The 11,946-nt window shown below is 38.0% G+C and overlaps 4 protein-coding genes across 6 annotated transcripts; 2 read left to right on the top strand and 2 right to left on the bottom strand.

Moving 5' to 3' along the window:
• The first annotated feature begins 159 nt into the window (after positions 1–159).
• On the top strand, positions 160–3,885 carry LOC105833090. The gene is made up of 7 exons (XM_012674532.2): positions 160–412; positions 538–819; positions 1,615–1,726; positions 1,961–2,549; positions 2,656–2,852; positions 3,023–3,241; positions 3,343–3,885. Exons 1-7 carry the CDS (start codon positions 195–197, stop codon positions 3,604–3,606), a joined length of 1,881 nt encoding a protein of 626 aa, XP_012529986.1. The 5' UTR covers positions 160–194; the 3' UTR covers positions 3,607–3,885.
• A 150-nt stretch (positions 3,886–4,035) lies between these two features.
• On the bottom strand, positions 4,036–7,323 carry LOC105833094 (protein SHQ1 homolog). Of its 3 annotated transcripts, XM_012674544.3 has the most exons (10): positions 6,896–7,022; positions 6,809–6,822; positions 6,632–6,731; positions 6,386–6,555; positions 5,837–6,241; positions 5,618–5,741; positions 5,371–5,534; positions 4,956–5,110; positions 4,831–4,875; positions 4,036–4,374 (listed from the first exon to the last, which is right to left on the bottom strand). In XM_012674544.3, the coding sequence occupies exons 3-10, from the start codon at positions 6,696–6,698 to the stop codon at positions 4,245–4,247; spliced, it is 1,260 nt and encodes a 419-aa protein (XP_012529998.1). In that variant the 5' UTR covers positions 6,699–6,731; positions 6,809–6,822; positions 6,896–7,022; the 3' UTR covers positions 4,036–4,244. The 3 variants fall into 3 exon arrangements, with proteins under 3 accessions (XP_012529998.1, XP_012529996.1, XP_012529997.1); XM_012674542.3 differs by having other exon boundaries at positions 6,632–6,822; positions 6,896–7,323; XM_012674543.3 differs by lacking the exon at positions 4,831–4,875 and having other exon boundaries at positions 6,632–6,822; positions 6,896–7,322.
• A 172-nt stretch (positions 7,324–7,495) lies between these two features.
• On the top strand, positions 7,496–10,286 carry LOC105833098 (serine/threonine-protein phosphatase PGAM5, mitochondrial). Its single transcript, XM_012674549.2, has 5 exons — positions 7,496–7,713; positions 8,291–8,469; positions 9,187–9,401; positions 9,505–9,635; positions 9,717–10,286. The coding sequence occupies exons 1-5, from the start codon at positions 7,535–7,537 to the stop codon at positions 9,865–9,867; spliced, it is 855 nt and encodes a 284-aa protein (XP_012530003.1). The 5' UTR covers positions 7,496–7,534; the 3' UTR covers positions 9,868–10,286.
• On the bottom strand, positions 10,124–11,944 carry LOC105833097 (nuclear speckle splicing regulatory protein 1). The gene is made up of 2 exons (XM_012674548.3): positions 11,692–11,944; positions 10,124–11,600 (listed from the first exon to the last, which is right to left on the bottom strand). Exons 1-2 carry the CDS (start codon positions 11,703–11,705, stop codon positions 10,466–10,468), a joined length of 1,149 nt encoding a protein of 382 aa, XP_012530002.1. The 5' UTR covers positions 11,706–11,944; the 3' UTR covers positions 10,124–10,465.
• Between the last annotated feature and the right edge of the window lie 2 nt (positions 11,945–11,946).

Here is an 11,946-nt window from a genome sequence, read left to right as displayed (position 1 = left end):
GCGTACAATCGCGTACGGATGAATCACTTTCGGTTCCGGCGCGACCCGGCTGAACCCCGGACCAGCGCGTTCCCGTCGTCGTCGTCGTCGTCAACGTCGCCTCTCGGCGGGATCCACGTCTCCTCCGGAGGTACCGGACGATGATGGTCCGCTGAAGTGATCGTCGTCGTTTGCTGCGTGCGGTGTGCGTTATCATGTTAATCGCGAAGGTCGCGTTCCCGACGGTGGGAGCCGTGCTTCTCCTCGCGAGTCTCGTGTCAACGGCGGCGAGGAAGGGCCGAGAGGAACAGGAGGACGGGTACTTCGAGCAGTGCCGTTTCGTGAACGCGTGGAAGGAGCGGCTCCTCGGCCATGTGAGCGTGCTGGCCTTCCTGGACCCGGCCTGGCAGTACAGCTTCCGCCAGGCGGTCATGTAAGACTCGACGAGGATCCGGGATCCGCGCGTTTTTTACCTTTCGATTTATATCCTTTTTATCTGTATTTTTTTTATTATCGCTTTATCGTTCCGTCGAATAACTATAACTCCATCACCTTCAGGCTGGAGATGCTGAGCTCGCGTTTGCGGAAGTCCGGTTTCCCGGACATACGGTTCTTCGTGATAAGCCCGTCCCCTGGCTCGACGGAGAACGAGAGCAGCGAGGACGAGCTCGAGATCGAGGCGTGGCGGGACATCGGGGCGAAGCACAGCGAGATGGACAGCTTCGCGGACGACTTTCTCAGGGTCAACGAAACGAAGATCACCTTCCTGCAAGACGATTCGCGGTCTCGTATATGGGAGAAGTTCCGCGCTTCGAGGGACCAAATGATCATCATCGATCGGTGAGAGAAACAGCGAGCGATCCGGATGATTTCATTAATGTCGTCATATTTATACTTACTGAGCAATAGTTGCGGGAATTTAGAGAGAAAATTTCCGTAATATCTTAGAGCAGGGTCGAATAAGTTAATACTTTTTATAAAATTAATTTAGTTAAGTTAAAAATTGAACTGAACTAAGAACTAAGTCAGAATTAAAAGTTATGCGTTAAGATTAAATTAAGTTAAATGAGTTGTTTATTTTGAAAAATGTTTATATTCAATTAATATGGCGTAATTTTTAAAAATAAAATTCCTAGTAGCACAATACACCGGCGATACATTGACTAATATTAGCTAGACATTGGTTACATTGGGAGTGTATTGGCCAATGTTTTCTTAATATAATGCCAATATTGGTCATAAAATGTTGCTTCCAAATTAGAATGCAATTAATGTCCAATATTGCTGTTTAGACAAATTTACTGAATAAGGTGAAACGTCTACTTTACAATATTGGACCAATATTGAGAATATTGCCTTTACATTACTTCCCAATATTGCGTCAATGTTTTGTACTAGGGCTTATTCTATAATAATAAATAATAAAATAATTGCAATAAATCATTAAATAAATATAATTTTATTTATCTATAAATTAAGATTATACGAGATAAAGAAATAACATTTTTTACATGTAAGAATGTATTTTTTTCTTTTAGGTAAACTTTTTACTTAGGAAAAAAGTTAATAAGTTAAATTCACGTGTTTGCCACGATGCAAAATGTCAAGACCCAACTGACACACTGATGATTTTAGATGCGGAAAGTTGACATATCACGTAATAGTGCCGTGGAGTATCCTGTTCTTTCCTTACGTAAAAGCGGCTATACTGTCCACATACAAGGAGGACCCGTGCGGTGGATGCAACGTGAGCGCATTTCTTTAAATGTTCTTTAAATACATCTGACTGCGTTCTGATATTCACTTAATACTAAAAATGTATAGTGTATATGACGTAAACTAGGTTTCCAGTACTGGCATTGAATATCGAAATACAGTCTTTATCTGTTACGCAGCTAAGCACTGATGATGAAAGCGATATTATAATTCCGTTAGTGTAATATGAACAATTATTGTTTGGTTTAGTTTCGCTTTGGAATAGTTTCAGCCAGACGTCTATCACGAGGACCACGTTGTAAAATTAACGAAGGACACCGATGAGGTAGAAGAGAGTACATTGCAACGCGAGACCGACACTAGCGATAAGTTCGAAGCAATCACGGAAAATCTGGAGAACAGCACTCTACATCATGACGAATCGGAAGAGAAACGCGAGACGAGCACTACTGCATCCTCCACCTTCCTCGAGGAGATCACGAGCGACATCGATCATTCAAATCTCTCGACGGAATCGTCAACGGAGTCCACGACTCATCGGTACGATAGCGACGCGACCGAGTCTCGATTTGACGAAGATTATTCGAATGCGGAAGCTACGTGGATGGATCAAGAGGACTCGATGACCGAAGACTTCAGCGAAATCGCCGTGACCCTCGAACCGCAGTCGCTTCCACCGGAACAAACGAGAGGAACATCTCGTCCACTGATGAACAACAATTCTACCATCTCCACGTATCACGGGAACACGGCGGATCGTGCTTTATTGCTGGACGAACCGACTGTAACCGAAAGCGACTCGACATCTGCAGAAGAGACAATGACGACATTGAATATCGTGGACAAAATTCGAGGTAACAATGCGAAAATGTTGACTTTCAGGAAAGAAATCGATAGAACGATTCAGTCGTTCGAGCGACGATCAAGTTTGTAATTATTTTAATAAATATCATATCGTAGATGAAAATATAACACCCGAGGGCATCGACAGTTTCAAAAAGGACACGTTTTTACGCATAATTATGTATGCGCCGCATGTACATAAAAACGGCAACAAGACGAAAAAGTACACACATTTAATACTGAAGACAGGCAATCCCGACTTTCACGGACATCTTGACTCTGGAGTCGACGTCGCATCACCGGATTCGTGGCCGGTATTAATTGACGTTTAAGTATCAATGACCAACCAAGAAGTTATTATTTTTACGTTAATAATTATATAAAATATATTATCTAATATTAATAATTTAATATAAAACCATTCCTTTTTATTATTGTCAAATATTCAATAGTGATATTAAAATGTCTCATGTTAAATTTTAAGGATGTCAATTCACCTATAGCAAGCTCTGAGGATTACGACTGGAGAACGACGGAAACCGATGAAGCGGATGAAGAAAACACTAATCAGCAGTATATGTTCGATAAAGATGAAAGCCCAGGATTGTACGGCGAAGTAGCAGACTATTGGAAGAGCGAATACGAAGATAACGATATCACTGATAGAAACGAAACATCTAGTGATATTTACGATAACGCTACGGTAATCTCCAGCACGCAATGCTAGTGCATTAGTTTTAAAAATTTATTACATATAAATTTTAATCTATTATTTCGATATTTAATATTAAATTTAATCCTTAGATTAACTATAATGAGGAGCATCGTATTAATGTCAGCGATCAAGCAATATGTCCCTCGCCGCCAGAAGGAAGCCCAGCGAATATTACAGAAGATCCAAATATCGAGAGTTCCACTGATCCACAGAGTATCGTTGGTACAAACACAATCGAGCCTTCTAAGCCGATTAATACGAATGATCAGGTCGATAGTGAAGAGGAGCGTAACAAATTAATCGAACATTATAGTAAACTTTTATCTTGGGTCGATTATGAATTAAGTAAATAAACCATTAGCTTCCTTTTAATGGCATCTTATTATTAATGAGAATGCACAACAATTTTCTCTGTTATTACATTTATTTATTCAAGTACTATCAGAATTTGGAAATTTCTGCACGAAAATTGTCATCAATTGGTAAATATTCAGACACTGAATAGATGATCAATTTTTCATTGTCAAGTTTTGGTATAGGTATAGGTTGGAGGAAAGAAGTTTTTAATTCGAATTAGGATAATCGCTATTATCTTGGATTATTCATAGAATAAATATCAAAGTTTTTAAAAACATTATTTTATTAATGAGAATATATTGATTTCATGTTATTTTTATCACAGTTTATATAATATCAAGAGTTTTTAGTTTTCAAACATATATGTATTTATTAATACAATTTCATCAACACAATATATATTTGGAAATTATTTTTAAATATTATATATTTAAAATCTCTTATATTTTGCGACATATCCGCATAAATATAAAATACACGAAATAATGAATACTTGTATGTAAATATACAAAAAATAACAATATGTCGTTATAGGTAAATAGTTAAAAAATTATATGCTTATGGAAAAATCGATGTATAATTCGTCAGATTACCTTACGTTATGCAACAAGTGAATGATTATTTCTCGGGGCCATCAATTTTTCTCATTCATTTGGGCGTCATCTAAATCATCAGAATCTAGACTGCTGCTGCTACTGCTGCTACTTGATGTATTGCTGTCAGAATCCGAATCACTGCTGTCGGAACTTGAACTGCTTGACAATCTATATTTTTGTGTAAAGTAATTTTAAAAAACAAAAAATGAATTAATAAAATATAATACTTCTATCATGCATATTATTTGGTTATTAAAGTATTCTCAGGAGTCTTATTATCTGAGAATTCGGATATTCAGGTTCAAATACTATTTGGATCCAAAATTTTTTGGCCAATTATTAGCAATGCAAAAATTTTCGTCAATTTTTATTTGAATAACAAGTAGTGCAAGTTTGTCAGACATTGATATAATAAAAATTTGTTTCAGAAAAAATCCAAACAGTAGTTATAAAATTATTTTATACACAATATATAATTTAGAAAGTTAGACATTATAATGTTACATTAAAATACCGAGTAAATTATTGTAAAATACACAAAAATAACGAATAATACAAATTAAATACAGATGTGTTAAACAGCGATTGTTAACAATCAAGCTAAATAGATATGAAAGTACTTACAAACATTTAAAAAAATTTTGGTTAACATGGTATACATTCTTTGGCCTTCAAAATAAAATTATACAGAATATGTAAACTATTACTATTGCAAAAAGAAAATAACAATGCTGTAATTTTCTACTTACATTTCCTCTTTGGTATTACTCAAAGACATCCCCTCAATGTTTTCGGTCATTTTGTGAATAGTATTTTCTATAACAAAATCCTCTTCTTGAACAGAATAAGCTGCCACTTCCAGTTCTACTAAATCTAGTCTCATACTTGATTTGTTTGGATTAACCTATATTAAAAAAAAAGATTTTAGATAAACATAAACATGATCGAGTAAAAGTGATCCACGTATAATTTGTGAATCTTGAATTTGACTCCAACTCTTCTCTCATGTATGTTTTGTTTTATACGAGATTAATTTGAAAAATTAAAGATTAATTGTTGATGAAGATAAATCGTTTCGGAAGTCTGTGTTTCAAAGATTTAGATAAATAAGACAAGAGGAAAGTATTCGTATTAAATGTTTAAAGAATTTTTAAGGATACTTACGTTACTTAATGCAGAATGAAGTGATTCTATTAAGGATTCAGGTAACCTTTGCAACCAAATTAAAAAATCCTTTATGTATAATTGATTTAGTATATATCTTGGTTCACATGAAGTATTGAAAAGATGATGTATTTCACAGAACCGTTTAACAATATATATCCTTCCTACATATAAAAATTTTTTAAGTAATAAACACTGTAGGTAGTTTCAATAAAATAATCATTTTGATATCCCAATTTATACTGACCTAATAACAATACTTTTTTAACGTCTTCAAACACTTTAATGGAAAGTTCCCAATTTCTGTAAAGTGGATAACAAAGCGACCTTCGAATACACGCTGTTATAACTTCATCAACAGAAGAAAAATTCTGAAAATATTTAACAAAAATTAATTCCTCTACACTCTTTTTTTTTAGTAAAAAGCGCTTCGCTAAATTGACAAACGTACTTGAAATCAACGTACTTGGAACCAACATAGAGTAGAACTTAATTTATTAATGGTCCAGCTGCTTTCTGGAGTATTTTCTCCTAATGTTGTTCGATGATTGTAACAGCTGGCATATAATATGTCGACAAGATTTAAGGATAATTTTTGTACATCGTCGGCATCTAATAAATATTCTTTGTTTGGAAGTTCCTTCAACAGATCTATCTCGCCCTCGCTGAACACAACTTGATCCTTTTGCAGGGTGTCCCATTCAGCTGTATATGTTATGTATGGCTCGGTGCATTCTGTCTGCACAAGATCTGCCATATAATGTTCTTCAGAGAAATCACTTGACTCACGCTGTTCCTGCAAACTTTTTCTTTCTGCTTCAGGAGTTGCATCAGGAGTGGGAAGATCTATTATCTCCTTGATCCAAGCTGCCTAAACACAGAAAATCATAAAGGATATATTATCAATATTTTTCATTTTTAATCAATTTGAGTATTAAAACAAAACGTCGAAGATTCCATATTTATTTATAGCCAAGTTTAATGTCATCACAAAGAATAGATTATAAAGACATACCTCAAAAGCGGTTAAAGCTCCTGATATTTTATTGGCAAAACCATACTTTGGAGAATTTATGAGAATCGTTGGATTTCCTATAAGATTATCTTGAGGCATAAAACAATTATTTCTGGAATCACCTACAGCATTGCCTTCATCTATATCTGCTGAGGCCACAGATGGATTACCTGAAATTAGAAAGACACATTAGTAATGTTATTACATAATTATTTATATTTCATATTATATCCTTGTATCTTTTACCGATCACTTCAATGTTTGGAATAATGGTGCTCTTCTTTTTCGGCGGGGCCAGAAGAGTCGTTATCATCTCCAAGTTTTCAAAGTGCTCCCCTTTGTTTACCTTGGGAAAACGCAAGGTAAAATCACCCTTCTCGCAGTCATAGGCACCGGAGGATGTTTCATTCTCCTCGATCTTACCTGGCAGCTGCAGTCTACGGGAACCGCATAAGTTTGTTAAACAAAGGAACCGAATCCGACAGATTCCAACGCGAGAGTACACCTCACCTGAGAAAATACGGGGTGGCGGTAAAGAGGAAGTCCGTCCCGTCGACGCAGGCCTCCGCGTCCTTTATATTCGCGTACGGTGCGTGGACGATTATCGTCACGTCCGCGTCGGTCTGGGTAATCTCGAAACGTGGAGTCAGCATCTCTCGCCGTGCGTTGCGAAATCGCTTCTATTTGGATATACCTGTCTCTTGCACAACGCGTGAGCAAATATAGTCGCTGGGGGCCGCGGGGGCGGCGGGGAAGGAACGGAACGATTTAAATCGAGGATTATTCGAACTTTATTCAACGCATGACACCCGACTCCGATTTATTTCGGATAGTTTCGGTCCCGAGCGAAATCTATCCGCGAAATCGTTGTCGGACTTCGGAGATCAAAAACAACAACACTACTGACGCGCGCGACCGACCTCGACAGATCAAACCACACGGAACGACAGGAAACGACGGCACCACGGCGCCGCATCCTGCGGACCCCGGAAATGACGATGAGTTGGTCGTGCGGCGCGAGGTTAAGTCACCGCCGCTCCGGCGCGTGAGAGAGAGTCGTTCCTTTCTTGGTTCGGACTCGAAGTCTTGCGTAGTCCCCGGAGTCGCCACTGCGATTTTCACCGCCTCTTTTCTCGTGCACACGTAAAAATGCCAGCTGTCTCGCACTGGCACAAATGGGCCCTCGGACTCGGTGCGGTGAGCGGTGCGATACTGTATTACTATAACGCGCACGGGTCCGGTAACGGCCCGGAACCGTTGCGCGTCGTCCACAACTCGTGGACGACAAATTACGAGCCGTCAGTGAAGTGGGACCACAACTGGGATAGGTAACGCACGATTCCCCGTCGTCGAAATCCATTTGCTTTCCCGGACGCCTCGAGAGAATGTCCACGTAAAGAAAAAGGATGTCTTGCATTTTTTTTCGAAAAAATATCTCGTAGCGATATCTGAAAGATATTTCGTGCAATTTTGAGATGTCTTGAAGATATTTTGTTAGAAATCTAAATGCTTTGAAAATATCTTTTAAGATGCCTATAAATAATTTTTGGAGATTTTACAAAGTCATCTTTAACCAAATCTTTTTGAGACATCTTTTCAATTCAATTATTAATCAATGCTATAAAACTAATGATTAATAATTAACGATCAGTTTTTTAATTAGCATTTAATTATATTTTTATCAATCAATTGAATTAATCATAAATTATACATACAAATTATACATACAAAAATTTATTTTGATTTTTTTAAGATTTATTTGCAGACAACTAAACAATTTTAATCTACAATTAAATTTTTAATCGCAATTATTAATTGATGAATTGATTCAAATTTCGTCTAACATTGCGTAAGAATAAAAACAGAAAGGAAAGATAGTTATGTTGCGACGTTTGTGTTTTACAGGCGAGATCCAAAGAGCCTGGTGAAACCAATGAAGATAAGCGACGAAAACGATGAGAACAAGTACAACGAAAAGTTCGAGGCAAAGAAGGCAAAAGCTGTGCGACACGTGATCATGATTCGCCATGGGCAATATCACACGGATGGAAAGACAGATACCGAGAGAGTGCTGACCGAACTTGGTACGGTGTCTGGCAAGCTTTCTGATTGTCCCAATTGTTTTCGTGCTGTCTCTCTTATTTTCGACACAGATCATATTCCGAGATCTTCTTCCTCCCTCACATAATCCACAGAAGACGCACGTGTGACGTCCTTTTCCTTTAGTTTCTTAGCTGTTAGCTGTTTAGTTGCTTCTTCGATGGATCGCGTTTATTTCGTACTGATGGAGTTTTGTATTTGCATATAGGTATCGGGCTAAAGCCCCTGGAGGTTCACAATAATTTGTCAGCATAACCGGCAAATCATACAATTTCTGAAGAGAATGTTATATACAAATTCTTCTACTATAGCATTTCCTAGGCGTTGCTACTAAGATAATACTGCTTTCTACTTACATCTTCCATGACATTTTGCACCTGGAAGATGGCTAATAAGTTATCTTGACAAGTATGTAATATTTCGTGATACAGCATGTTTTTTTGTTCCATCATTGCATATATCGGTAACCATGTTCTGAAACTAACATTTCTCTGAAAATGTGACATATCGATATTCTTTTAGTGCTTGCTGTTATCTCTCTAAAAGGGCTTGTGGCTTATGACGCAAATTATTGTGTGCAACTGAGCTTTTTATTTTAATTTGTTTCTTCACCATGATTTCGTGCTTGTTTCATTAAATATTATCGTAAACATTTACCATGCTACTTATATAAAAACTGTATTTACTTTATTGTCATAAAGGCAGAAAGCAGGCTGAAGCAACAGGAAAGAGGCTAGCGGAATTAAATTTGCCTTACTCAACGATAGTAAAATCTACAATGACGCGCGCTTTGGAAACTTCTCAAATCATAGAAAAGAGTCTTACAAATGTACCAGTTGAGGACGATGGCTTGTTAATTGAAGGTGCGCCTATACCTCCAGAGCCGCCTATTGGTCAGTGGAAATCTGAGAAACATGTAAGCATAACATAATTGATCATTTTGTTTACGTTATTAAATATCAAAAATATTTTTAGATTAGAAATCTCGCGATGCACAATTCAATCTATCTGTATTCCAGTTCTTCCAAGATGGGCCCAGAATAGAAGCAGCGTTTAGAAAATATTTTCATCGTGCGGATCCTAGTCAGAAACACGATTCTTATACCGTTCTCGTATGCCACGCAAACGTTATCAGATATTTCGTTTGTCGGTAAGATTTTTTTTTATTGATTAATTTTAATGATTAAATTCTCTTATCACGCTCTACATAATTTTTCGATTTTCTGTTAAGGGCGTTGCAATTTCCACCGGAAGCATGGTTACGAATATGCTTGAAACATGGAAGCATCACTTGGCTTTGCATTCTTCCCAGTGGTAGAGTTACTCTCCATTGTCTAGGAGACACAGGGCACATGGTACCACAGAATGTAACGTCTAGCTAAGAATGTACGGCTTATTTACGTATACATAAATAATGTATCATTGAGAAGCATATCGAGAAAACTGCGTTCCACGAGATGTACAAGTTCATATATAGTCTTTTTACGTAGAGATAATTTGCTTTTAATGTGGCTTTTAAATTGAATAGAATTGCGTGCAATTATACAGAGATGTACAGGAGAAACTAAAATTTCTAAATATAATATTTTTGAACAATAATTGTGCGAAGGAAAATGGATATACAAAAACTAAACGACATTTAAGAAAGTATTATCTCATCCGAGTGTATATATTTTTTCTTAGCTCAGCTGTGTAACATCTACTTAAATTATAAATAAATCCGAATACTCATAGTTCGAGCATTTGGATCATATGTATGTGCATTTTTTTTATAAATATATGCAGAATTTTTCTAATATCATAAAATAAGTTTTATCCTTAATTTTCATTATTACACACATTTTTACAGTTGGAGATCACACCATACTTTTTTTATACAATTTTACCACCAAAATAAAGTTAGTATTAATTGATATAAAAGTTAAGTGGAGAAGAGTACATTAACGTGTTATATATAAAAAAATTATAATTTAATTATATTTAATTTGTGGCAGCCAGTCTCTTTGCCTTCCTCGCGTAATATCTTTGTAACGCTGCCTCGAACACTGGACCTACTGTTCTCTTTTCCCAAATGGAAGATCTGTCTTTCTTTTCAACAGACTTCTTATTCTCAACTGTTTCTTCATTTTCTGTAGTAACGTCATCTCGAGATATCTCGGTATTTTTTACAATTGTATCTTTATCCTTGTTATCTACAATACTTTCTATCGCGTTGCTTTTACTATTTATTTTTTGTTTCTTTTCCTCTGGTTCGCGCACCTCTACTTCATCAGCTTCCTTGTCTGCTGACGAAGCAACAGTGGTCTGATCTTTCTTTAGCTCCTCTCTACTCGTCTCCGTTTCAGAATCAGATTCGTATGTTTCTATGGCTCTTTGTCGGTACTGCCTCGATTTTTTAGACCTTGTCGCGATCGCTCTCTGTCTCTCCTCCGTTTCGTTCGCCGTTGCGCTTTCTCCATTTGTGCTGCTCGTCGAAGTTTTCCGTTTTCTCTGCTCAGTACTTTCTTCTTTCACCTTATTACTTTCGTTCTCGTCGGTCTCACCTTTGTAGTCGATGGTCTGTCTGTATAAATGGCGATAGAATCCCGACATGTCCTGCTGCTTTGTCACATCGCCGATAGCCTCTAGTCTACTCATTTTGGCCTCTTCTTCCTCCATCTTCTTAAACTCCTCCAACTTTGCTCTGTACGCCGAGGTGACAAAGCTCTCCTTGTCCGCGTACATCTCGCCTTCAGCCTCACGCTCCTTCTGTACCATCCTCTCTATCCTGTGCTCCTGCTCCTTCTTCCTTCGATCAGCCGTCTTTAGGAGCTTTTGAATGTACTTGGACTTCTTCTCCTTCTGCTTGCTCGCGCCGTCCACCTGGCCGCCCTTACTCTGACGCTCCAAGTCATCGTACACCTCGTCGTACTGGTAGATCGTCGGGTCCTCGTCCAGGGCCTTCTGCATGTCAAGCCTCGTTTGCTTCTTCATCCGATTCTTCTCACTCTCCGCCTTGAGGGCCTTCCTGACCCAGTCGGTGCCGCCGTCGTCCTCGTCGGAGGCATTGTCGTCCCCGAAAACATTACCGAGCTTCGGCGCTGTGACCTGCTTCTTCGGCAGGATCAGACCGTACCTTCAACATCAGAAAGAAAGAACGTCAGAGCTGCAGGCATCCGAGATAAAGTCTCGCGCGATATAACATAAAACATGCCTACGTTACTCACTGTTTATTAGCCATCGCCGATTGCCGTCCTTGTAGTAGCAGCGAAATCTAACCTAATCTCCCTAACCTAATCACCGTCGGCAGTGCAATTGACGTGCGTGAGTCACGTCGTACGAACGCAAATTCATACCAAGCTGCCAATGAAACGTTAAAAAGATTATACACTTTTAATCTGGTTCAGGTGAGCCGAGAAATAACGATAGCGCGATATCTCTTCAATCCCGCAATATCCGCGCCGCGTTATTCATCGCTATCG

Source organism: Monomorium pharaonis, chromosome 7, assembly GCF_013373865.1.
Source record: "Monomorium pharaonis isolate MP-MQ-018 chromosome 7, ASM1337386v2, whole genome shotgun sequence".
Classification (NCBI taxonomy): Eukaryota; Metazoa; Arthropoda; class Insecta; order Hymenoptera; family Formicidae; genus Monomorium; species Monomorium pharaonis.
This window is presented reverse-complemented; position numbering and strand designations above follow the sequence as displayed.

Bases quoted from the DNA above. Each gene is read 5' to 3' on its own strand.
- LOC105833090 (XM_012674532.2), top strand. From the start codon at position 195: ATGTTAATCGCGAAGGTCGCGTTCCCGACGGTGGGAGCCGTGCTTCTC. The intron at 820-1,614 runs GTGAGAGAAACA...TGATGATTTTAG, and splicing joins CAAATGATCATCATCGATCG to ATGCGGAAAGTTGACATATC. The intron at 2,550-2,655 runs GTAACAATGCGA...ATCATATCGTAG, and splicing joins TATCGTGGACAAAATTCGAG to ATGAAAATATAACACCCGAG.
- LOC105833094 (XM_012674542.3), bottom strand. From the start codon at position 7,038: ATGCTGACTCCACGTTTCGAGATTACCCAGACCGACGCGGACGTGACG. The intron at 5,742-5,836 runs GTACGTTGATTT...AAATATTTTCAG, and splicing joins CTACTCTATGTTGGTTCCAA to AATTTTTCTTCTGTTGATGA. The intron at 4,375-4,830 runs GTAAGTACTTTC...ACAAAAATATAG, and splicing joins CAAAATTTTTTTAAATGTTT to ATTGTCAAGCAGTTCAAGTT.
- LOC105833098 (XM_012674549.2), top strand. From the start codon at position 7,535: ATGCCAGCTGTCTCGCACTGGCACAAATGGGCCCTCGGACTCGGTGCG. The intron at 8,470-9,186 runs GTACGGTGTCTG...ATTGTCATAAAG, and splicing joins GAGAGTGCTGACCGAACTTG to GCAGAAAGCAGGCTGAAGCA. The intron at 9,636-9,716 runs GTAAGATTTTTT...TTTTCTGTTAAG, and splicing joins ATCAGATATTTCGTTTGTCG to GGCGTTGCAATTTCCACCGG.